Source organism: Cupressus sempervirens, chromosome 10, assembly GCF_028749045.1.
Source record: "Cupressus sempervirens isolate cs-2001-9-10 chromosome 10, ASM2874904v1, whole genome shotgun sequence".
Classification (NCBI taxonomy): domain Eukaryota; kingdom Viridiplantae; phylum Streptophyta; class Pinopsida; order Cupressales; family Cupressaceae; genus Cupressus; species Cupressus sempervirens.
The window spans coordinates 892,177,786-892,204,888 of NC_143127.1; the positions used below are offsets into that span (position 1 = coordinate 892,177,786).

The 27,103-nt window shown below is 36.9% G+C and overlaps 1 protein-coding gene across 1 annotated transcript in view; it reads left to right on the plus strand.

The window, feature by feature from the left end:
* The window catches only part of LOC149536854 (Cyclophilin-like peptidyl-prolyl cis-trans isomerase family protein), a 51,804-nt gene that overhangs the window by 4,260 nt on the left and 20,441 nt on the right, over positions 1-27,103 (plus strand). Inside the window, exons 2-3 of the mRNA XM_089805292.1 lie at positions 19,762-19,875; positions 19,991-20,139. Coding sequence (XP_089661418.1) covers positions 19,762-19,875; positions 19,991-20,139 — 263 coding nt within the window. The remainder of the gene's footprint in view (positions 1-19,761; positions 19,876-19,990; positions 20,140-27,103) is intronic.

Genomic DNA, 27,103 nt, shown 5'->3' on the forward strand with positions numbered 1-27,103 from the left:
CATCAATGAATTTACTAGGGAAAGCAAAATCTACATACCATGGAATTTTGTAAAACCGAAATGAATCTACGAATGCTTTTGCAAACACCCACGTTAGTCCATAAATACCACTTAGGATCAAATGACCATTACCATCCAATACCACTATATCAAAATCAAATGACGATTTCCATTAAATACCACTTATATTATCAAATGACGATAACTATCAAATACCACTATATCAATTAGGGCATTACATACCGCTGTATCAATTAGGGCATCAATTACAATTGGATCATTTAGGGCATTAGATACCACTATATCATATGGGGCATTAGATACCATAGTATCAATTAGGGCATCAATTACCATTGGATCATTTAGGGTGTCAGATACCACTATATCATTTAGAACATCAGATACCACTGTATCATTCATTCTCTTCCTATTGCTAACTATTACCGATAAATGTTTGTATGCTCAACTTATCTTTATCAGATGCACGTCCCGATATCTTGTGGAGAGGGAAACATTGTCAGGGGCTTAACCACCCAACCTCGGACCATAACTTATTCCCACGCAATCTCTAAATAGAAAGGCCCTCCCTACTTGCAAGTAGACATGGAACAACTTAACTAGCCACTGAGCATCTTGGTACAAGGGTATCATTCCCACCGCTCAACTAAGCATAGGTTTTGAATATGGGACTACCATGAGCCGACTCTTGATGATTAATATCTCTTTTCTTTGAGCTTACAATTATTATTAAGAATGGTTCATTTCTTTTCATGTAGGAAATAATTCTATGGCACAATGATTTTCATCTCACCCTTCATCTCAGCCAAGATGGCCCTCCTGGATGAATTTCTGGTTGCATGCTTAAGTGTTCTTTCTGTATTATAATCACAGTCAAATCTTATGTCCTATTCGGACTTATCACAGTATTATGAAGCGAACTATACTTGCATCTTATTTTACTTGTTGTCCTTAACTCACGGACTAAAGAATAGAGGTCCTTATTTTGAAGATATTTTACAGATTTGACTAAGCAAAAACATGTATCATTATGCAGTTAATTTTCTAAGTGGGAATCATCAGCAAACAGTCGTATTTCATTATTCAAACTAATGGTTGTACCCTCCTGTGGACATCAGTTGGATTTGAACCAGGGTTTGCCATTGAATTTGGCAATCTGATTCGCTATCACAGCTTCAAGAAATAAAAGTCTTATTCACTTACATATTCACCCAGTGGGTTACTGTTTGTACTGCCCGAGTCATGAAAAGGCTTCAAGTTTAGATGCATATATTTCAAAGACCACATAAGAATTCAAACATGATAAGTAAACCATGATTTGGATTGTGCTCCGCTTGGAGTCGTTTCATACAATTCGCTGCCGTGTTCTATCAACCAAGGTGCACAACAAGCATCACTTCCAATTACTCTACTCGGTGTCTATATGAACTCAAAATGTAGGAATAATTCATATCAAATAGATGTAAGAACTACGACTATAGTTCAGAGAAATAGTGATGCAAGAAAAGACTGTAATCTATGTTGCCAAGGGTTTGTGCCTTGTAGAACAAATGTAAACTCAAACAATTTCGAGAGGAAGAAGACCCACTTCCTAGGCAGTGGAAAGAATAGTAAAGAAAGGTTATATGCACATTAATAACAAGAAGAGGGTGGCGGTGAGAGTTACAAGTGTAAACAAGAAGTCATCGGCCCCAATATTTAAAATGGCCAACTCAAATTATAAGGCCTGGTGAAAAAAATTAAATAGAATATGAAAGGTTGCTATGCATGAAATAATATTAGACCACTGCCAAGGTTAAAGAAATAATACTGTCTTAGTATTTAACATCATGGTATCTATAGATACCTATGTATGTATGTATGCATATACGTGTACATGTGTAAACCCCAACCATATATTTCTTTCGTATATGCCAAATATCAAGTATGCGCGTACGTACTTACATATATAAAGTTGGTTTATGTATGTACGCATATACATGTATAGATATGTAGGTATCATGATGTCGATATGATAAGACATGATTATACATTAAAAGGCTCCAACCAATAACACAATTACAAAGGTACAAAATCGTTCAATTTGCAATTCATGCTTAGTAATCTCTTTTACTAGTAAATGATATGTGATTTAACAAGTTAGCTCATGGTCGTCCAACGTACACTCTTGCCTGCCTAGTTGTTATCCTTAGCCCAGGTGGTTTATGGCTTGTACCTATTTGCTCAGTGATGGCGGTGCCCCTCCATGCCCAATTCCTTTTTGGCAATGTTTCCCCCCTTCGACGTGCTCCTGCAAGGGAATTCTCTATGATTATATTATATTCCTCAATATAATGACAATTTACCATAACAAATTATTATTCATAAACCATCATCCCACTTCTCATGATGATAACCAATTTTCTAAGATTTCAAGATAACAATATAATAGTATCATAATGATTAACTAGCATGTCATCTTCATATGAAACTATAACGATTAACCATCTTACCATTCACATGATTATAACAAATATCAACTATCCACTGACTTCACATGACATCTCAATGGCTATATGAACATTTAAAATTAGGTCAAAAATTAGGATATAACAATCAAAAACTCCAACTTGTAGAAAACAAGAAATATTTTATGGCAATTGAAGAAAAAATGGAAATTAAAGAGGAGAGTCCTATTATTGAAGCAGAGATTGCTCCTTTAAAGGAAAAGCTTAATAGCGATGAGTTGGCAGAAATCTCAAGACAAAAGGGCAATTCCAGTTTAGAAGGCCAATGTCATAGTACTTGTGTTTATGTTGATAATGCAAAAGATAGGTTCATTGACAGAAAGAGTAACTTTTTTAATCATAGCCTACATTTTTTTAGTCACCACTTCATTTGTAGTCAATTTGGACAGAGGCAAATAAATGTAAGGTTATGGTTAGAATGGGGCCTAGTTTTGTTAATGGAAATATTTTTAATTTCTTGAATAAATTGAAGTGCCATAACTGTGGGAATTTTGGGCACATTGATTTTTTTTGCAAATTAGTCTTGCAGCAAAACAAAACTAGTGGATATCACAAGATTATCTTCTAGAACTTATAAAACTAAGTTAATTTGGAAACCAAAGGTTGAAGCTATGGTTGTCTAAACTGTTCTACATGATCAAAAGAGAGATTTTGGGTTGCTGATAGTGGTGCTGTCACCACATGACTAGTGATAAGAGCAAAGTTTGTGATATTGCTATTAGGATTCAACTTTGTAGTTTTTGAGTCAAACTCATTAACCCATGTTTCATGAGTAGTGGTTTTATCCAAACCCATCTCTCATGACAATGAATAGAAAATTTATCACTAATTGGATCTAGGTAATAAGTACTACTCCAGCTCGAGTGCACTTAACTGTGGAGGTTTCTCCATGGCTAAACCCACTCTGCTTGCAACCCCATTTGCAAAACCTTCACCAAGTGTTGTGCCTTATGAAACATGGGTCAATGAAACATGAGTCAATGAATTTGACTCCAAAACTACACTGTTGAATCTTGATAGCAATATCACAATTTGACTTGCTGTGGAAAATATCTCCTACTTATCAAGAGCAAAGTATGTCAATATTGAAGATTTCATTGGTGCCTTAGTTCAATTCGAAAATGATCGTTGAAATTTAATAGAAGGAAAAGGCACCTCTTGGAGAATAATCTCCTGTTCATGGTGTCTACTATGTAGAAGGTTTGATTCACAATCTACTCATTGTAAGTTAAATCTGTTATAATGGTTTCAAAGTTGTGTTTATGCAGTAGGCTGTGAAATATGTTAAAGGAGTGGAAAGATCGTTGTAGCTGACTTTAGAACAAATGGAAACATTTACAATCTTCACGAATCCACAAACAATGTTAAAGAAGGAAATGTTTGCTTCATGAGTCAAGTTGAAGAAAGCAAACATTTGCATAGAAGATTTGGGCATATTAATTATGGTAATCTTATTAAAGTTAGTTAGAATCAAAATGTTAGAAATGTGCCAGTTATTTCTAATCCAGGCAGCACCATGTGCAAAGAATGTCAAGAAGCAAACAAACTACGGTCAGTTTTTAATGAAAGGCATTTTCCTATACTAACCCTTTACAGCTTACTCATTTTGACTTATGTGGTTGTACCAGGACAAAATCTTTGAACCTTGTAAGATATTTTATGCTTTTTATTGGTGATTATACTAGAATGACCTAGGTGACTTTTCTAAAACATAAATCAAAAGCTTTTGAAAGGCTCAAAATATTTAGGAAAATGGTTGAAAAAGAATTTGATCTGAAGATTATTTGTCTTCGATCAGATAAAGGTGGAGAGTGCACTACATATTAGTTTGTGGAATATTGTGAAAAACATGATATGGAGAATACACCTCACATTAGTTTGTGGAATATTGTGAAAAATATGGTATTAAAAGGCAATATTCAGCCTCATGGACACCACAACAAAATGGTGTAGCAGAGAGGAAAAACAAAGTGTTAAAGAAATGACAAGAACGATGCTTCAAGATGCAAAAAATAGCTATTGGTTATTGGAAAGAAGCAGTACGCACTACTATATACTGACTCTAGTTAAGAGCTAAAAGTTTCAAACCAAATTTATTCCTTATGAACTATGGTATGGCAGATCTGCAAATATTGGGTATTTCAAATTTTTTGGTAGTAAATACTTATCATAAGAGATGATGACAGTTTAGGAAGTTTTGATTTTTGCTGTGATTATGGTATTTTCTTAGGCTACTCTACTCATAACCAAGCCTATAAATGCTATAAAAAAGATTTAAAAGATTAGTTGAAAGTACTAATGTAAAAGACTGCAAGTTGATGAGATGTTGCAGCCCTATGTACAGCAAAATGAGGATAACGAAGAAGTTCATCCGCCAAAAGTTGATGACAAATCAGAAAATGAAGAGGAAGAACAGGAAAATACTCCTAAAACACATGAAGCATCAACTACAAAGATCTCTTTAAAAACCATACAATGAAATCATCCTCAAGAGCAGATTATTGGGGATAGAACTGCTGGTGTTTGCACCGGAAGGAAACTTGCAAATGCAAGTGATTGGATACACTTGTGTTTGATTTCTCTTTGAACTTATTGCATACAAATATAAAGTTGTTAGTAAACAGTTTTGCCTTTCAATAAGAATTACAGAACATGACTCAATACACCCGAAAAGAAAGACAAAATATACTAACAGATGGATAGATTATCATTTTATTGATAATCCTCCTTTGAATTGAGAGGTACAGCTCCCTCACAAATGATATTCAATGAATGTGATACTTGGTTATGTCTTTAACCTGAAGACACGAAGGGTTTTTCAGACATTCATCCATCAATATGGAATAAATGCGATCAATAGATTGCTAAACTAGAAATGAATGAAAAAACTAGTAAACAGCCACATGACTATCTACTATGTTTCCATATTACAGAGAAAATTGAGAAAGCTGTGAACATCTTTATGCAAAAATGTGAATACATAACCACAAGACTACATATATCACATTAGACATAGTAATAAAGAACTGCATCTAAAATAGAAATAAAAGGACTCCAAAATCCTTTCAGATCAGAAACACAAATGTATATGATTGTAAAATCTAACACACTTATGTCCCTCTTTATTTCAAAGACATGATAAAACAATAATAGTATTGTTCCATCCCCTTATCACAGTCAATCTGCATAAAATGAAACTGCTTCCTCTGTTACAAAATAGAAATCTCTTCTCCCTGTAGCAGCAACTATAGAACTCCTCCTCCAGAAAAAGAAGAACCCCTCTCTTATTATTCTCTGTACTATTTATCTTCTCTTTCTGTCCATTCTTTTTTAGTTTGAATAACTGTTTCTTGAAATTGCTCCCAACCTTTCATATTCCACTGTCCATTATTGAGTAAGAGTGATGTATCAAAAAAAAAAAAAAACATAATGTTTAATAAACATTATGATATTGCTTACATTCGTCCAAACTCCTCTTATGGACACCTGTCACTATAAAAATGAATGGCATGTGCATGTTGGACAGGTGGCGTATGCTGGTTACAGATTGCAATCATAATCCTGTAACTGTCATTAATATACTGCCGCACTCAAACAGTCATAACTTTTGATCTGTCAGGAATTCTGCAAAATGGCTTGGAGGGAATTTAGATAACTAGGTTTCCTCAAACATATCCGAAATTCAACTCAATCCAACGGTTGGATTAAAATCTGTGGGCCCCGTAACATGACTGTTTTTCTGATTGCAGAACATTTTGCATTTGCTGGTATGTTGACAGACCCGCATACAGTCCATCATAACTTTTGACTTTGACCAAATTTTGAAAATCGCTTCGGTGAAGATTTAGAAAACTTGATTTTCTACAACATATAAAAAATTGAGCAAAATCCAACGGTGGGATAAAAAGTTATGCTCCCCAGATTGTGACTATTATTTTAATGCAGACAAAAATCTGTATTACAGGCTGTATTAAAACTGACAACAATATATACACCAATACCTGCACTTGAATCTCATGTTGGAATTTACTTGTAAGTTGCACAAGAGCCTGCCTATTATGTCTCCACCATAAATGCCCATATTCATTTACGAATTTATCAAGCGCTTGGAAAGCCAAAACATATTACTTATAATGAAATAAGGCCCAATTTTGAATTCATATCCTCCATTATCATCAATGCATCTTTCATGGCAGATAACAATGATTTCCTTTGACTTCCATCTCATCTCATTATCCACCATCCTCTTCTGGCCTCGGGTCTTAGACTTGGAACCTTAAAACGGGGTCTGAGCTTGATTTTGAATTTGAGCCACACATTCCAACTGCTGAATCTGGGTCATTGATTTGTGAACTGCATACTTGAAACTGTCCATGAGCTTTGAACTTAAGAACGGTGGATTCTTTTCAGGCTTCACCATTTCAAATACAATTTTGAAGCTCCCAATCTTGATTGAATCATAATGATTCTCAAACTTCTGATTGCTAGGGCTGAAACTGAAACTTTGAACTGAGCACTGCATTTTGCACCGATTCCAACATAAACTCGAAGTTGAAGTTGAACGGACCTGAAACTTCAACTTCAACTTCAACCTCATCATATGTTAATAGGAATGCTGACAAATAGGAGAATGACTAGCCTGTTTTTAACATTTTGTGCTAATGACAGAACTTGAAGTTGAACTTGAACTGGCTAGAAGATTCAACTTCGACTTCAACACTCGAAAGTATATTATGAACTCACTGAACTTGAAGTTGAACTGACCCGAAGGTTCAACTTCAACTTCAACTTGGGCACTCCCATGACTTAAATGTTTGACGTTAAGGCTGAAGAAAAATATAAGTGTAACAAAAGTAATGCACTCAACACCAAATACAGAGAGAATTCAATGGCATTTCATTCATCAATGATCATCATATACAATAGTGCTTTCCACAATTCCATATCTCACTCAATGAAGAAAGTTCATACGCATAATGTCTGATGGGGTGCGAGATGAATTGTCGCACCTGCTCAACTCCCTTGGTTATGTCTAACTGTTTAACTAACCAATTTTCTCGACAACATCATCCCCCCAAAAAGAAAATTGTATCCGAACGACAACATACAAAATGTTCGGGATGGCAACAACAAAATGGGAATGATGACAGCTATTAATTAGTGACTAAGAAGAAGAAGAGGGGGGAATAGGAAGTGTCCCTGAAGAGGATGCCAACTAATCTACAGTAGAAGAGGTGGGCTGAACCATAGAAGACTCCAATTGAGCACATAGCTCATGAACCTGTGCAATTCGTGCCGTGAGCTTGTGCTCTGCAACTGTTTGAAGGTCTAGGGTGGATTTCACCATCAACGTAGCCTCTTGAAGCTCTCTCTCCTTCTCTTCAATCTCCTTAACTCGGACCAGGCTAGACTCTAAAGTTTGTCTCTCAGTACTAGCTGTTGCCAATTGCTGCTCCAACGAGGCTATCTCTTTGGCCAACTTGTCCTCAATAGCCATGTGTGTTGCCTTCTCGACCTCCATCGCCTGGGTACCTTGAGCTAAGTCTTGCTCCACTGCCTCCAATTTGGTGGTTAGCTCCTCTCGAGCTCTCTGTATATCCACCAATGTAGCTCATGTTCAGTCGAGACATACTCTGAACACCTCAAAGCATAGTACCCCTCATGGAAAGCCTTCTCGATCTGTTGTTGGCGTGGGAGTAACCCATGTCTACAACATCTCTAGGGTCTCCTCAGTGGGCATAACCCTTCTCAAAACATTTTGCAAAAGTTGGGGACATTCTTGTCCTACAAAGGTAAGGAGACACTATAAGTCCAAAGTCACACCTGTTAAGGCTCGAGTCTCTGCGACAATCACTATCCTACATCCTTTGGTAACCAAATTTGCTAAAGACGCCTCCACCTCATCTTCCTCCAATTGCATCCCTACCTTGACCAAATGCACAACCTTACCCACCGCTGAGGTCTTATCCACCTCAAGCACAACTAGCTCGGTGCCCAACTCTTTTGTCATATTCTTGTCTATAGGTGAGTGCTCAACCTCTACATCCACTATCTTTGGAGGTTTCTCTCATTGGGGAGACAAAAGTATGACATCGACTGATTTCGAAAGTGACATTGCAAATTGCTTCTTAAGCCAAGAGCTCATGGTTGTCTTCGAGGGACCTACTTGAGGGTCGTCTAAGAGCTCAGTATTAATAGTGACTACCGCATCAAACCCTACTATCTCCAGACGAACTTGGCCCTCTAGAATATCTTGTCTGCCTTGTTGCTTGCCACCCATCACATTCCCCTTCTCCAACCTTGCAACCTCTACTAGCTTTTCCATAGGTACCTTGGGAGGTCCCCTAACCACCTCCTATGTAGGAGGGGCCTTACCCTTAACAGTCCCAAGTGCTCTCGAGAGTGCTACGACCTCTACTCCAACTGTTGAATGCGCCATCCTCGTGGGAGTCAAATGTGTTGAGGACGATAGAAGAGACTGCACAAACTGAACTAACGGGGTGACTTCCATCTGAGTGGACTCCTTTGTAGAATCACTATTATCTGCCACCATGTTGCTACTTGAAAACTCTGTGGTGGCTTCCCTGCCACTGTCAACGTTGTCAAGGTCCAATTCCTCCACTGTTTGCCTATGTCTCTTTTGACTTGTCGTCCCTCCAGTATCCAGAGACCGCCAATAAAAGACAGAGGGCTCACCTACGACCAATTTTCCTTGGGGCATTAGACTCATCCACAGGCTAAAGGTGCAAATTGCACAAGTTAATGAGCTACGTGCTCGATTGGAGTCTTCTACGGTGCAGCCCGCCTCTTCTATTGCAGATTAGTTAGCATCCTCTTTAGGGATGCTTCCTATGCCCCCTTCTTTTTCTTAGTCATATATTCTGTAGTTATCATCATTCCCATTTTGTTGTTGCTGTCTCAGACATTTTATATGTTGTCATCCAAAGATGACTTTCTTTTTGGGTGGGATGATGTTGTTTGGAAACTTGGGTAGTTAAACAGTTAGACATAACTTAGAGAGATACACAAGTACGACAATTCATCGTGCACCTCCTTGAACATTATATGTATGAACTTTCTTCATAGAACGAGATATGAAATTGTGGAAAACACTATTGTATATGATGATCATTGAATGAATGAAATGCCATTGAGTTCTCTCCCTATTCATTGTTGAGTACATTACTTTCTGTCTATATGCAATAAGTTCCTGTTACCCCATGAGGGCAAACAAAGTTGGGCAAGAGAAATTAGATCAAATAGAGTAAAAACAAATCATTGGAACTTGTTCCCAGACCCAAGGATAAAATTATTATTGGGGCTAAATGGGTGTATAGAAATAAACTTGATGATACTCTTAGATTAAGGGTATTGATTTTGATGAGGCCTTTGCTCCTGTAGCTAGATTGGAGGCTGTAAGGATTTTGCTAGCCTTCACTATTTATAAAAATATCTTAGTGTTTCAAATGCGTGTTAAAACAACCTTTCTAAATGGTGACATCGAAGAAGAGGTTTATATGGAACAGCTTGAAGGTTTTGAATATGCAAGTAAAGAAGATCATGTTTGTGGACTAAAAAAGGCATTGTATGACTTATAGTTATAACAAGCCCCCAGGGCATGATATTCTAAATTTGACAAGCACTTACATGATTAAGGTTTTACAAAAGGTTGTGTTGATAACAACTTATATTTAAAAAATTAAAGGCAATAATATTCTTGTAGTTGTTGTCTATGTCGATATAATTATTGGAAGCAATGATGCTGATAAGTGCTATGAATTTCCATGAATTATGCAATCTAAGTGTGAAATGTCCATGCTAGGAGAACTATCTTTATTTCTGGGACTACATGTTTTTAAATCTGAAAAGGGCATCTTTATTTCTCAAATGAAATATGCTAAAGTGATGGTCTAAATATTTCAAATGGAAGAAAGTAAACCAGTTGGAACACGTATGGAAATTGGTTGCAAATTAAGTCAAGAAAGTGATTTACCTAATATAGATCACTTTATGTTTATACCTATAATAGGCAGTCTTGTACATCGAACTGCTACAAGGCCTGATATAATGCATTCTATATATTTGATAGCAAGATTTTCTGTGGTTTTCTCTCGTAAGGGTTTCTTTGTAAATATTATGTATTTTGTTTTTTACTTATGTGCATAATCATTGAAATTGAGTAGGTGGCACTATTTTGATTGATAAAGTTTAAACTGATAAAAGTTGCTATCAGCTCCCCACACCCCTCTTTCCCACCCACTACAAGTGTGTGCTCATCAAATGGTATCAAAGTTGGTTCCTTCAAAAAAGTCTAACCACTTGAAGGTAGACCGAGAGAGCAAATATGGTTGAAGGGAAAAGGAAGTAAGAAAAATGGAAATACCAAGAAGAGTATTGAAGAACACCCTTGGCAATAGAAAATGAATTCTTTGAAAGAAAAAACTGTCTTATGAGTAATAAAGGGATGAATTCTACATTAGTTTAATCATAAATGCATTTGTCTTCTTAGATTGGTTTCATTTTTGGTGATAATTCTACTCTTTTCTATATTTTATTGTTGATTGGTTAGTTTCTAAGTTGCTGATGTTGATGTTGATGTTGATGTTGATGCGGATGATGCAAGAATTGGATGTGTGGATGTGGAATTTTTTTTTGATTTGGCATATATACATATATACTATATGCAAAAAAATGCAAGAAATATACAAAAATAAACAGGGTAACCCGGAGACTCGCACCCCCTCCCACACCTCGAAGTACCCATCCCCGAGATGTCCTCACATTGGGTACTTGAGTACCCAAGCACCCTCACCTCTGCCATTTTGCAACCATGCTGCCGCTGAGATGGTTACTTGAATTTTGATTTCTGAATATTACTATTAGGTATGTAATATGTCACTATGTTGAATGTCAATGGTTCTTGTTCATGTTGCAATTTTGCCATGTTCAAGTATTTTAATTTGGTATGTTCTACTGAATTATTGAAACATCATTTCATAACTAGCATTTCAAGTTCTACATGTATACTATACAACACCCCTCCCTACCCCATCCTTCCCTTGGTGTCGTCCTTTGGCCATCTCCCCGCCGTCCCAAAAATGAGGTCCATTTTCCCTGCATCCCAAAACTCGCCTCGGCATCCTGCCGTCTTGAAGTATCCTAGTACTGGTGTTACACTGAAAATAAACCATTCCATAGTATGATACTTCACCATTGTGTAATGTCCCCATTTTTGCTAGCATTAGAGTTTGAGAGATTAGCCTATTATTATGATCCTCGTAGGCTAATTATTGTGGATAGAGGGTCTTCTAAGGCAGAGATTGGCTATGGGAGGGTGTTGTCTTCTTCACAATTCGGTATGTTTCAGTTTGATCTTCGTTTGACTCAGATTGGACTTTATTTCGGCTTAGTTTAATGTACCTGCTATTTATGGCAGGTTGGGTGATGATTGAGAGGGACCCTTTCTATTTTAGGAAAGTGCATTTGGTCACATGGGAAAATAACATAGTTACACCGCCTTGGGAGATGGGGGGACAGAGGGGCCTTGATTTGGGGACGACGAGGGGACGGCAGTGGAGGACGGGGGGGGTGGCAGAGGGAGCAGAGGTGTATATACTATACATATGATACTTAAAATGTTAGTTATGAAAAGATGTACTACAATTATACAATATAAGTACACAGATGTAAAAAACTTAAACATTGAACATTGCACTGAAGTTTTCAACTAGAATGTCATGATTCATGATCAAATAAGTTATAACAAACAAACAATGAACATTGAACATTGAACATCAGAAAAATAATAAATATTAGTCTATATATCAGTCTTCAGATCAATAGTATGAGTATCTAGATTCTACTGTCTAATAGTAATCAATGATCATATGAGTCATGACTCATGACATAAAGATGATTACAATAAGTATCATGTACCATGAATCATGATATCAAAATAAGTATATAATGCAAACAAAAACTACAATTCTCCAAGAGTCCAAATCAAAATGCCAAATCAATGATCAATGATCATCCCCTGGAGGTTGAAACTCATCACCACTGGAACTATCAGTCTCTCCAAGATCAAGAGCTGAAAAGGGAACACCAAGTAGCCCTGTGGCTGGATCTAAAGCATCCTCCTTATCAATCTGCGATGGCTCCTCAGGCTCTACATCCCATCGTGATGCTGGACTTTCCTTGTACACACTTGTGGTGCAGTCATTAATACGCAACACACTGTGTACAACCACTAGCTTCTCTGCTCTTTGAGAGGTAAGTCTATTCCTCTTAAGAGAGTGGATGAAGTTATATGTAGACCAATTCCTCTCAAAAGCTGAGGAACTAGAAACTTGAGATGAAAAATAATTGGCCAATCTAAGACTCAGGAATTAGAAGTTGAACAATGATCATTGAACAATGAACAATGAAAAGTTAAAAGTTGAGGAACTAAGTACCTGGGACAGCAAACGAATAGCTAGTGTGGTGGTTGTAGATTTTGGTCCATAAGCTGACCACCACAAAATGGGATCCTCTTGTGCCATAGTCTTGATATCCGCCTTTGCCGCTTGTTTGTAACCCCTAAGAGTAGCAAATTTGGTCCACTCAATGCAAACCTTAGTTGCTGTCTCAGGGTCATACATCCTATCTATGCACTTGAAGAACCCTTCCTTCACCTGAAAAAATTTAAAAAGTACAAATTATTAGCAAATAGAAGAATCAAGATACTAGTAATGTAAATGATATTAATTTATAAAATGATAAGAATCTAAGTCTTAAAGTGTTATATAATATAAATCACCTTATCGTCGTGAAGTGGTGTAACTCTACCAAGCCTAGTCATGTACCGCCTCGGATTCAATGCATATGCAGCCATGTGTAAGGGTGTGTTAAGTTTGTCCCATCTACGCTGAATAATAGGCCGAATGTGATCATTGTAGAAGGCTAATATGGGGTCCTTCTCTCGCACAACTGCCCTCATCTGCCCAAGCATAGAATCAATGCACTCATACACCTCTCCAAGTGTGGGCGCATCCCCATCTCCATACCTGATCACTTCGAAGACTGGCCTAATAATAGAGACAATGTATTTTGCATCGCTCCAAAATACATCACTCTTAACTATATCCTTCACCCTCATCCCCTGCTTTGACTTGGAACCATCCCACCTATTCCATTCATTCGTCATAACCATTAGTTGCAGTGGCTCCTGCAACTCAAGCATTCTCTCCAAGAGAATGAAATAGGATGCATATCTTGTCTCAACTGGCTTCAGGAACTCCTTGTTGGCGAAGCTCCCAAATAGTGCATGTGAGGTGTGGTGGTTGCAGATATACATCTGCACATCTCTAGCATCACTCACCACTCCCTTTATCCAACTAATCTTCCCCATGTCCTTTAGAGCATTGTTCATAGCATGCACACAACAAGGAGTCCACCAAATATGCCGATATGTGGCCTCAATAAGCCTCCCTACAGCTCTGCACACATGAGCTGCATCTGTCACTACTTGGACCACATTTTGTGGCCCAATCTCCTCAATGGCTTCCTGAAGAATCTGAAACTGAAAATCAACATCTTTTCGATGCCCTGAACAATCAACCGCCCTAAGAAAGAATGGGCACTCTGTACATGTGACTATGACATTGATGAGTCGACGGTGTCTAATGTCCATCCACCCATCCATGACAATGATGCACCCCGATTCCTCCCAAACAGCCCTCATGGTCTCCATGGACTCACTAATCTTGGCATACTCATCATCCAAGATTTTAGTCCTCAATTAGTGCTCACCTGGTGGCACATATGATGGTAATCCTGCCTTCGCTACTTTCTGAAATCCCTCCTTAAAATACGGAGACCGAGCAATGTGAAGTGGAACGCCATTGGCAAATAACATTCTCCCAATGCATGCATCTAACTTCTCTCTCGTCTGGGCTGCAAACAATTCTACTATAAGGTTGTTGTCACTAGACTGTGCCCTGCGTTTCCCCTTGCTCGTCTCAGCTGCTGCTACACCTATAGAGCTATAAGTAGAGGAAGGTGCAGAGGCTGCCCCTAGCAGTGAAGTAGATGAAGCTCTATGCTGTGGTCTAGAAGAAGACACGCGTCAATGCTGTTGCCCCTGTATTTGTTGCTCATGCACCTCCTGTATAGTCTGATCTGTTGCCTACCAGCCAAAGTAGTAGGCATTGGAAGGCCCAAGTCCTCTGGAACTCCCCAAAGCTTGTTGAATTCAATTCTAATCTTCAAGTTTTTGGATTCACCCAAAAACTTACATGGTTGGACACCTTTACCTGTCCAAAAGAGGAAGTGTACATTCACTCTAGTGATGCTACCATACCAATCTTCACCACAAATATTGCATCTCCACTTTCTTGTGCCACCTGTTCCTTGTCCGATTGTTATTCTAGTGGCAAATTGTTTTAAAGGAGATTTTGGATCAAACTTACCCCTAGCCCACTGTGCCAAAGTTGGGGAGGGGCAATCAGTAGATGGAGTACCAGATAGTATAAAACCAGTACCCATGGAAGTGGAACTAGTTTGGGCCCCTTGCTGATTTGGCCCAATCGGAATCGCAATGTCACTCTCATGGTCACGCCTCTCAACAGTGTCATCATCATCCTCAGCCCCAACCTCAGGCTCGGGCTCATATTCTGATTCATTGCCACTATCTGAATGAAATTCCATCTCATCATCACTATGAGTATTCATTGTGACACTGCACTTCACAAAATGAAAAAACAAAAATTAATAAAGCTAAATTAAAAAACTATAAAAGTAAAACATCAAGAATCTTAATCTATTATTGAAATTTATAATTTATAAATGATAATCATAACTATAACAAAATGAAACAAGTTAGAACCAAAGAACAAAAAATTGAAATAGGCAAGGCTTATTGTTTATTAATAATAATAATATAAATAAATAAATTTTAATTTATAAAATAATAAACAAAAAACTTTTTTTGTTATTTCTTACATACTGAAATCAGCTCAGAAAAGCCCAAATCCTACAGAATCATTGGAAGTCAATTTTCGTTTTATACTCTTTTTAATTTTTTTTCCCAAATATAGTTCAAAGAGAGTAGAAGTCGTCGGTTTAAACAATCGAATATAGACATTTCAAAGAGTCTAGAGATAATAGAGGTCGTTTAAACAAACAAAAACATTCATAAACATGCATTTCAAAATCATACAAATACGTTAGAAACCCTACCTTTTGCTTTAAAAACTCCAACAAGATTCGATAAACCTGGAACCACCCTCCTCTTCTTCTTTTTGCTCCTAGGCTCTCCTTTTTCACTTGCAAACACTTTCTTCACTCTTGCACAAACCTTTATCTCAGCTCTTCACTCTTCTTCTTCTTGCTGTTGCAAACAATGAGAAATGCAAATGTGAATCAAAATGAAGAATAAAAAGGTTTTAAACAAAGGAGGAATGGATGGGCCCCACAATCCAATACAATAAATAAGAAACATTAAAACATTTTAAAAATGAGTTTAACTTTTTTATTTTTTGTGTTTTTTTGCTTGCCGTGGGAGACGTCTAGGCGTCCCCCCACAATGAAGGAAACTCCTTGGCGTCCCCCCGCACCTGTCTCGGAGACGTCTCGCCATCTCTGGCGCTTTGAGTGGCATTGCCCGAAACGCCGAGACGCCGTCCCCCCGTCCCGGGGACGTCCCCGTCTTCGAGACGGCCCAGATTTTGAGGGGGGGACGCGTCCCCGTGTTACATTGGAAAATAATAGGTGTGACTCTTGTTTCAGACGATGTACTTCAAGGATAATTTTGCAAGGTATTATTATTCTAATGGACAAATTAATATTAAATCTTTAAATGACTTATTATAAAGTTATAATTTAATATTATAATTTAACATTATAATTTCACTTAAGTTGAGGGTTGAGTCATCACTGGAAGGGGCCCTTTATTTGATTAGTTATAGGCTTATGCCAAATAATTAATATAAAAGTGCAAGGAATTGTTAAATTTAAAAATTGAAGCCTCTTAAGTGAAAAGCATCTTCATGAAGCCATGTGCTAGAAAAATTATATATTAAAAGAATCTAATGGAAGCTCTAATGTTGGTGAAGCCAAGTGGATTATAAAAGGTGGTTTCATGAAGCAAATGAATCATCTGATCATTTAATTTGCTTTTGTGGTCTTGGTGAGAATTTCTTTGGCTGGTGATTTTCTTTGCCCTTGCTGAAGTATAAGGGTTTGATTTGGAGAGTTGAGATAAGCTGGTTTTTCGAAATCACTGCTGAGGTATAGTGATTGTTATATGCTGGTTATTTGTTGAATCTCCTTTGCTGTGATTATCTGTGGCTGGGAGATATTGTTCGGAGTTTTGGTTGCATTACCATTTGCAAATAGAGGACGCCGAACTGCATATTTGGGAATTATTGTGAGTATCTTCCAATTCTGTAACTACTGTATCTAGCAATAGAATTGTGCTGAAGTTATCTAAATTTTGCAATTAATAATTAAGGTGATTGTTTATGAGGGTAACTGTTACTGTGTGCTGGGAGATGGAGTAATTAAATAGCTGCCAATTAGAATTTATTATCACTGGTGGACGTTGACCATCTCTGATTCAGCCTGGGTGATTATTTAGTCAGATGCCATTGATAGAGGAAATTACTGGCCACTTTGAATTGTGGTACATGTGGAATGCAGTGAACTACTCCCATAGCCGCAACGTGGTGCTCTTTCATACTGCGATTACATTGTCAAGGCCTGTGGTTCATTTATTGAGGCCTGTGTTACATCTCAGTGGGGCTGCGTTGCATATTTGTGGGCCTGCGTTGCAACTTCCAAGGTTTGTGATCATCTGCTGGAGGCTGCGATCAAATTATATGCCCTGAGATTAAGTGCTAGGGTCTGCGATTTCAATATCCAGGTCTGCATTTGATATTTGTGCCTGCATTATGATGAGCCAGTACTGAAAAATCAAAGGAGGTGATTAACTTGCGTTTGACAGCCTATCGTGTCACTAGGAAGAGCTGCATATCCTCACAGCAGTTTGCATTTTAGAGATGGAGTTTACCAACATTGCCAGGTTCTGGAAATCTAGTAAATTGTTGTTATTGCATATTAATTGATGTGCTGACAGAACATACTGAAAAATTCTGCACCGGTGAATGCAAATTTTCCTTGCAATTTATTTCAAAGTTTATCTTGGCATTGCTCAATATTACAGTGGCACTCGATTATTTTCAGTATTTATTATTTAATTGAAAATTTCCAAAATTCGTAAAACCAAGAAACAACACATTTGAAAAATCAGAGTATGACTGCCAAGTGTTTGGTAAAATGCCAAATTGTTGATTATTGAAAGAAACTGATGTTGATTAAGCTATAACCGCTTGGGGTTATCACACATTGATAGTTCAACTTCAAACTTCACAAACACAAATATGACTGCCAAAGTTCAACTTCAAACTTCACACATTGATAGTTCAACTTCAAACTTCACAAACACATTTGAACTATCAGAGTATGACTGCCAAGTGTTTGATTAAATGCCAAACTGTTGATTATTAAAAGAAATTGATGTTGATAAAGCTATAACCACTTGGGGTTATCACACATTGATAGTTCAACTTCAAACTTCACAAGCACAAATATACAAATTGAAATAACTAATTAGTAAATTACTCAAGTTCAAGATTCGAATGCAATTTGAATTACAAAATCAAAACTTAGTTCATGATTCAATGTTGATCAATCAAGAATCAAGACTCAACATTCACTAATCAGATTAAGTCATTTAGAATCATAGGAATTCTATAAAAAATCCACATTGTCATCATCTCCTTCTGCAACAAAAAACAACTTTTAAGTCATTTTGGGCATTGGAAGAAAGGCATCAGGGCCTGTCGATGCTCTTTGATGTGTCCTGATGCTTCTTGGATGTGCCCAGGAAGCACATTCTGGCCTGTGGCTGAGCGCCTCCACAAGCATTGACAGGTCCAGAATGTGCTTCCTGGGTGCAGCCGGGCAGCATCCAAAAGCACTGGAGCACCAAAATGCTCAGTTACCGATTCGGCTTCTTGGAGGCTGGATGCGCAAGCGGATGCGAACGGGTGCTGGGGGCGGATGGGTGCACTGTGGGTGCCACCCGGCTGCCACTCATAGGCACCTGGATGCGGACAGATGCTTGTCTCAGGCATCCAGACGCTTCCGGGTGCTTGTGAGTGGCATCCGGATGGCACCCACAGGGCACTTGGGAGCATCCACAGGCTTCCTCACCCAGAAAAAAAAGATAAACATTTTTTGATATTTTTTAAACATGTGGTGTGGTTCTATTAGACTTGAATCATGAGTAAAATGAGTAAAATAATTAAACTAATGTAATGAAAGATAAGAGCAATACGATAGATTTGAACAACAATGAGACATTGATGCCTTAGAGAAACTCTTTGTGGGTGAAAACTTCAACCAAATAATACTATATGCTGAGTGCTTAAAAATGGCTTACAAAATTGATTCCATAGCTCCTTTTGAGTTGCAATAGGTTTCTTTGCAAGGGTTTCTTTTGGGCTGCTGTCTAGTTGAGCTTATATGGAAATGCATTTTGCAAACCTTTTCAAGTTTGAGAGCATTTTAATTTGCCATTTTGGTGACAAATAGTGAGAGGAAATTCTCTCTTCAAATTATTGGGCAGGATATTTTTTTAAATTAATCTATGCCTAAAATCTGAAACAAGTAAACAGATTGCAGATTTTGTAGCTTGTACAAATAACTTTTTAGGGGTTTTGCATATAGCAAAATACTTGAAAGAAACAATGTAGATCATCTTTTGATCTTGAAGGTAAGAATACAAGACTGAAATTACTTATCCAATTTCTTTGTATATATATATATATATACACGCGCGCGTGCATCTGCATCGCATATCCGTTTTCTGCATCCGCATCTGAATTGGTAACTTAGCCAAAATGTATCCACATCAGAATTTGGATGTTCTAGGAGAGGATCGTTATCTGAGGTTAATTTTCTAAGGGATAGACTGAAAGTGTTTTGGTGGTTGATAATAATCTTTGCTTTATTTATATCTTGTCATCAAGGGATCATCTAATTTGTGATATAGGACACTATTTGGTAGTGTTTATAGATTCCTATTTACATTATTAATCTTGACTATGATAGATTATAGTGGCTTCAATACTGATGGAGTTATTTGTGTTTCAGTATCTTAATCGTGCTAGTGGTTTCTGATACATTTGTGCAGACTACATATGGTGACATTGAGTTTGGTTTTTTCCATGACGTTGCCCCTAAAACTGTCGAACACATTTATAAGCTTGTGCGGCTTGGATGCTATAACTCCAACCACTTTTTTAGGGTAATATGCAGTCTGCTTCTTTTTGTTTTCTCGGCAATTAATAATTGCGAAAATTCTGTCACTATGAGGGTGTAGTCATATATATCATTGAGCCTGATATTTGGATGTAATGCAGGTCGATAAGGGATTTGTTGCTCAAGTGGCCGATGTTGTAGGTGGGAGAGAGGTTCCTTTAAATGCAGAACAACAGAAGGAAGTAGAGAAAACTATTGTTGGGGAATTTAGTGCTGTGAAACATGTCCGTGGTATTCTTTCAATGGGAAGGTAAACTAGTATCTTTATTTGCTAGCTTTTCTGAAAATTTTGGACTGTATTTCATCCGTTCAAGAAGTGTAAAGCTTTATAGTCTGGCTTGTGTGAGCTGCCTGGACACTTGTATCAAACAAAATGACCTTTTGCATCATGCATTGGATAAGCTTTGTAAATTTGTTTTCCAACTTTTCCAGTTTTATATGCCATCTCTGGTATTAGTAGGGAAGAATAGTATATACTTCTGTGTGGTTATATTTTACTCGTAATATAACATGCTTTACTTTATATGTAACATTGTCTATAATAAATTCATCTTTTCCAACTTTTGTTCTTACACTAGCTTGTTTTCCTTTTGTAGATTGCTAATGATTGTAATTCAGTTTACACTGTAATTAGACTGTTCAGAGTTTGTGAGGACTTGTTTTGCATTTAGATTCTTGGGATTGTTTATTTTCATTAGTTGAACATTTTATTCAGCCATTTAGTTGCAACTGTTTTTCTTATTTTGGTCTCCATGTTACTGATCAAAGCATATAGTAGTATTACACTCCAAAAAATTGCAGTTAACCCAAAATAATCACCACCTTATCTTTATACAAAGTGATTATAAATTCTTTATTTATACCTTTCCTCTTATTGGTTCACTTTTACATTTAGAATTAGAAAATAAAAGCACAGGAAGCTTTGTTCATTTTTACATTTAGTTACCAATGTTTTACTGATTCTCAAGTTTAACATAGAATATATCAATTTCATGGGCTAGAAATTTAAATGAGGGTTTTTATATCTTGTCATATCTTGATGAGAGTTTGGTATAAAACATTGGATCACTACTAAAACAGTACATTGTGTTCAATTACTACAGCACTTGCATTTTTTGGCTAACCAGATATTTTGTAATAAAATTTTAGGTAAAAGAAAAACAATTCTTTGTAAAAATTCTACTTGTTTTTTATAATTGGACTTTTTTTTTTTTGATTGATAATAGTCTATATTTTATTTTATTTTGAGTTTTTTAACAATTCATTGTTTTTTCCCCTTTTAAAGTGCAGGCACTGGGGGGAAAAGAACAGGTAAGAAAACCCCTGGTCTAGCCTGGGACGCAAGCATTCTGATTCTCCTGTTATGTACAATTGCCCTTTATTTTTATAGGGGGACTTTGGGAAGGCATACCTTCTCTTACAATTTTGTTTTATTTTTATCCTGCTTGATTAGTCTCCTTGCTTGACCTTCCTTTGGTAATGATGCACTTTTTCCTGCATTTCTCGTCTATGGCTAAGATCATCTGTAAGTTGATTTGAGAAATTCAAATGGTAGAGTTAAAAAAGTAAAATGTAAAAATTAGAAAGTTTTTATAAATTTTTTAAACAATTTGTGTCAAGTATCCATCTTGATAAAAAGGTTCAGTACTTCATGCATTAGTTATAAATTAAGCCTTAATAACAAAAATACTGAACTCATAAAAAAGCTCATGTGTTTATGCTTTCTAATTGGGGTATTGTTGCCTTATAATCACTTGCCTAAAGGATATGATATCTCTTTAAGAAGATGTAGATAGAACTCATATACCACAGAAATGAAGAAATTATGTGAATTTAAATCCATAGATAAAGAAAGGTAGCCCTCTGAAGTACTGCGGACTTCTAATTTCATGGATATATAGATTAACAACATAATTTGTCCCAATGAGAATTCTATCCACTTCTGTGGTCATGATGGATATGACTAAAACATACACAGTGAGGAAAAGTTAATCAAAAAGAGAAGAACTGGCACAAGAGTCTTACAAGTGTTAAGCAGAGTAGAGAATATCTCAATTTATAGTTTGCCAGAATTAAAATTTATGATGGGTGACGTGTGGGGGAGAGGAAGGGGATTGTGGAACACAGAAATTTGATAACTGAAAAATGTGGCACTGAGAAGTCCCCAAAAAATATTCTAGTACAATATTGGAGTTGGTAAATAGTGTGGGGACGAGGGAACAAGGGGTCAGGATGCATCTTCGTGGAAGGTAGATTCATAATGCAATTGAGAATAAGTGGCTGAAAAGGAAGAAATAGGAGATGTTCAAAATTGTTATAGCTAATTTGATGGTGCAAACTTGTTAAAATGTTTGATGCAAGTTGTTATGAAACAGCAATTTTCAACTTGGAAAGCTTGTTGAAGAGAGATGATTTTAAGGGAATACAGCTCTGTTTGTAGGCATGTTAAAAGTTCCTCAATAAACTTAAACTTCAAGATTTTATTGTAATTGAGTTGATGGACATGCCAAATCTATCTCAAACTGTTTGGTTTGCAGTTAAGTGAATATGCAAGTGCCACATAGTTGAGATCATCAAAATATCTAGGGGGGCAATTTTTTTTTGTTAAATGTGGTGGAATATTGTTATTTTCAACTAGGTAACACAAGCATGCCAGGACATGGTCCTGCTTGTGAACTTTGGTGACCATAATGTTTTTTTGGTATCAATGAGTTGTTTCATCTAGAAAGAAGCTTGTGACTGTGCAAACAAAATGACAAGTTTTCAGCATCTAGGATGCCATTGAAATGCACCATGCTTTTGTATTCATTTTAAAGTTGGCTCGCTGGGTAAAGATAAGATAAATTTATTAGTGTCCAACAAAAGACTGTGACGGGTCAAAGGGTTTGCTGAAAATAGGACAAGAGGCCAGCCCACAACAGGGGCACCAAATGGCGCATGAAGGAAGACATCGACAACAACAAGACCAAACAAGCGACATCAGAAAAAGGAAGAGGGGAGGGCCCCCCCAACAAGACCTCGAAACCCCACTACAAAACTGAAACAGCAGAGAAGAAACCTGAAATGGAATATGTTCATAATATTTTTTATTATTGTCAGAATGTGTTGAAACTAATGCTCACTTTGCTCCTGTCTTGATTGTAGTAGCTCTCTAGGTTTTGAAAGTTGTGCTTCCGTCAACAAATTCAGTGTTGTGGCGTGAGCTGTTTACAAGCGTTGAACTATGCTAGGTCTTCAACCTGCAACAGAAATATTTTCAGCAGTGTGAGGATTTGAAGAGTTTAATGCATTAAATATCAGATCATATAACTTCATTCTTTTCAAAACCACGATTCCAAAAGTAGAAGTTAGAATGGTTGTTGAAAAATTAGAAAAAGATATTTTTCAAGAAAATTCTATCATCAAAATTTGAAAGCTATTGTTGGTGTAATTAAATATTTTAACTACCTTTAATTAAGCTTACTTAGGATAATGTACTGCATAGTAGTTTGTGCATGATACACTTGGAAGTTTGTATCCTATTTTTGCAAATGATGTAGGAGTAATTCCAGTTTAGGTGGTGATAGTTGTTATCACATTTCCACTTTATGTGTTCTCTCCACCTTTAATGCACTCATTACTTACATCGTCACATTCTTGAACATATTTCATTGCACAATGGAGGATGATCCACCTATGGTGGACATGTGCTTACACCTTGCATGAACGATAAGCTATTTTCTTCTTATTGTGTACTCTTATTGTCTTACTTATATTAGCAAACACATCTACATTGTACTCATCCATTATCTTATGTACGACAATTAAGTTCAGTTGCTGTATATTGATGAGAATACAATTTATTCTTCTCCATCCCTCTTTCTTGTTTGTGCTATTCATTGGGCTCCATATCTTGGGTTGTTACCTTAAGCAATTTTTTGTTGTGATGTGGAGCCTAATCAGACTCAGAGGTTTATTTAATGTAGTTTCTCCTTAGATTATTTCTATGGGGCTCAAGGAGCAGTGCCCCAGCTGTGCTCCCTGTCATACAAGGTGGGGTTGAGGGGCAATGCCCCAGTAGGGGCGAAGCCAAAAATGAACTTATATTGTAAAAGGCGTCAGCTGCTAGTTTCTTCTATTGGACGACTTATTTAGCTCTAATTTTGTAAGCGACAAAAGCTTGTATGAAATGACTTAGGGTTAGGGATTTAAAAAAAATGTATGGTGATATTGTAGCTTCTTGCGGCGGTATTGAGCTGTAAGGGATTGCGGATTGTAATCACTGGATAGTAATATTGGACTTGCTGTTGGTGGACGTAGCCTAGGGATTGGGTGAACTACGTTAAATCTGTGTCTTGTGTTCTCTTCTGTGTGATCTATTATTTTTTGATAGTGGTTATATTTGCATGTAACTATTATTTCTGTCTGAGGTTAAACCTAACAATTCTTACATGGTATCATAACCATTGGAGCAACCTTGAGTAGTCATTTTGGAGAGTTCTTAGTGTACTTGAAAGAGGGCATTATTGCAGATCTGAGGACCAACGATCTTCAGGAATATCCTATGCCAAATTTGAGCTCAACATTGTGTTTGGGAGACTTTGTTGCTGAATTTTGACTATAAATTCACCTACTTTGGATGAAAGTCAAATTTGACCCAATTACTTTTGCACAGGTGAGCTGTATGACCATGTTGTGCAACCTAATACAATAATTAGAAAATTATTATTTTTTTGCAGCTTTATTTGCAAATATTTCAGATAAAAAACTTGGCTTCAGGTTTTGCTTGGTACACTTGTGTTGTATAGGTGTTTGTTAGTTCTTTCATAGGGCTCATAAGATAGATCCCTACATCTCAGAGATCACAATTACAGTCAGCAGAGTCAACCCAATACCATCAATCATTGATCACGGGCATACAATTCAACAGTCACAACTCATTAGTGGATTCCAACAAAAGCCATCCAAAGCTTGATCATCACTGGAAATCGACAACCGAGCATTTATCACTTTTCTTTTGAATGAGTATAGCCTATTTTCTCCTATATACATTGGAACTCAACTAGTCTGTTAATGTGGGACTAAATTCTTTTCTCTGAGAGAGTTGGCATGTGGCAAAATTGTACTTTGTTGTTGAGAGTTGACTCCAAACCTCGTAGCAAACATCCAATTTCCACTATTGATAGAATTGCTTCATTTACCTTATGGATGGTTTCACATATAAAGGATATAAAAGGCTACACACACATTACATGTGGGAGTAATTTGTCCCATGAAAAACACCGTGAGTTTTGTGGCAGTTTGTGACAATTCCACGTAGTCAAACCTTGACATCTTAGTCAATGAAATCATCCACTTGCCTTGTGATGTCACAACGTTCCACGCCATTGGTGACATTAGCCATATCCACCTTAGTAGACATGTCATCATCTTTGCATAAGTCAAAATCTTTTTGTGGCTCACCTATAGCATAGATCTTTGTAGACATTTGATTTGAGCTAGAGCGCTTCAATGTATAGAAAGCAATATTATGACCATGACATGCATGCGAGATCAATCCCCCTTCCTTTTTGCATTGACAACCATCTAATCGTCAATCTCAAGGCAACAAATCATTGACATCAACACATTTTTTGAATTCCTAGATCCCCTCATAGATTGCATTTTCATTTTGAAAAACATCTTTCAAAGAACCATAACTTAGTCACACAAGCTCCTTTCTGAGTGGAATTAAATTTTTTTTTTGGATAGAACTTTGTAAAGTTTTTAGTGGCGGTGTTATTTTCTAGTTATTGGTCAACAAAGTTTTCAGAAATCTCAGCTTTTGGTGACTGTACTTGTCTAATCCTCGATTCTGTAACTTCTAGGGCTGCATTCATGGACAAATTATTCGGTGCCATTTTTTGAAAGTGCATACGTTTGTGTCTACTTTTCATATCTGCTAGCAATTTGTAGCCATTATGGATAGAAACATCACTTTCAGATCTAGTTTTGTGGTCCATTTATGATCATTGTTATGCTAGGATTTTAGTTTGATCTTTAGCAATATTGTGTTGAGTTTGATTTGGCTTCAATAAGGTATTTGTAAACATCAAAATCAGAAGTCCACTTAAAATACTATGGCTCTTGAAACTTTGAGGAAGTATTTATCAAAGAATGTTATCTTTCATATTGAAAAATGTACCTTAGTCAAAGAGGCTTGGAACAAATTTGGCCAAGTTGATAGAGAACTCAACAATTTGGATGCCAAGGACTTTGATACAATCCAAATCTATATAACTAAAACTATAAAACTTTAAGCCAAACTCAAGGATTGTGGTGTTGGACAAAAAGGATGCAACAGACATTCACAATTCGGTGGACAATCTTCTGTTAAATTATGCATCATTTGTTTCTAGCTTCCAAACCAATAAGTTGACTATGGGTGCTTCATACACTATGCCTTCACAAAGGTGGTGTTAGAGCAATCAAAATTTCTTTCATTGAGTGAATTTGGGATAGGGGTGTCTTGTGTGATTGTCTTGTCTCTTCTGCTCTTTCTTTTTGCATCATGGGTTCTAAATTTCCACTTTTAACTCCACATAATTATGCTTCTTGGAAACTTGATGCATGGAGTAAGCTAAGGGAGAAATGATTATTTCATTATATTGATGGAATTGCTATTCCACCATTTGATCCTAAAACCGATTCTAATGCTCAATTAGAATGGCTCACTAAAAATACTATGGCTCTTGAAACTTTGAGGAAGTATGTATCAAAGAATCTCATCTTTCATATTGAAAAATATACCTTAATCAAAGGCTTGGAACAAATCTGGTCAATTGTATGGCAAAGTTGATGAGGCTAGGGGCTAGAAGATTGATAGAGAACTCAACGATTTGGATGCAAAGGACTTTGATACAATCCAAAACTATGTAACTAAAACTATAGAGCTTCAAGCCAAACTCAAGGATTGTGGCATGGGCAAAAAGGATGCACAATTTGCTGGACAACCTTCTGTTAGAATATGCATCATTTGTTTCTAGTTTCCAGACCCATAAGTTGATTATGGGTGCTTCATACACTATGCCTTCACGAAGACAATGTTAGAGCAATCAAAATTGATGAGCGTGGGGATTTTCAAGTCTTCAAAGTCCAAGTCATCTGTAGCAAATCAAGGGAATCAAGGAAAGGATTCTTACAAGAAGCAGAAACAAGGGAAGCCAAATACACAACAACAGAAAGCACAATCAACC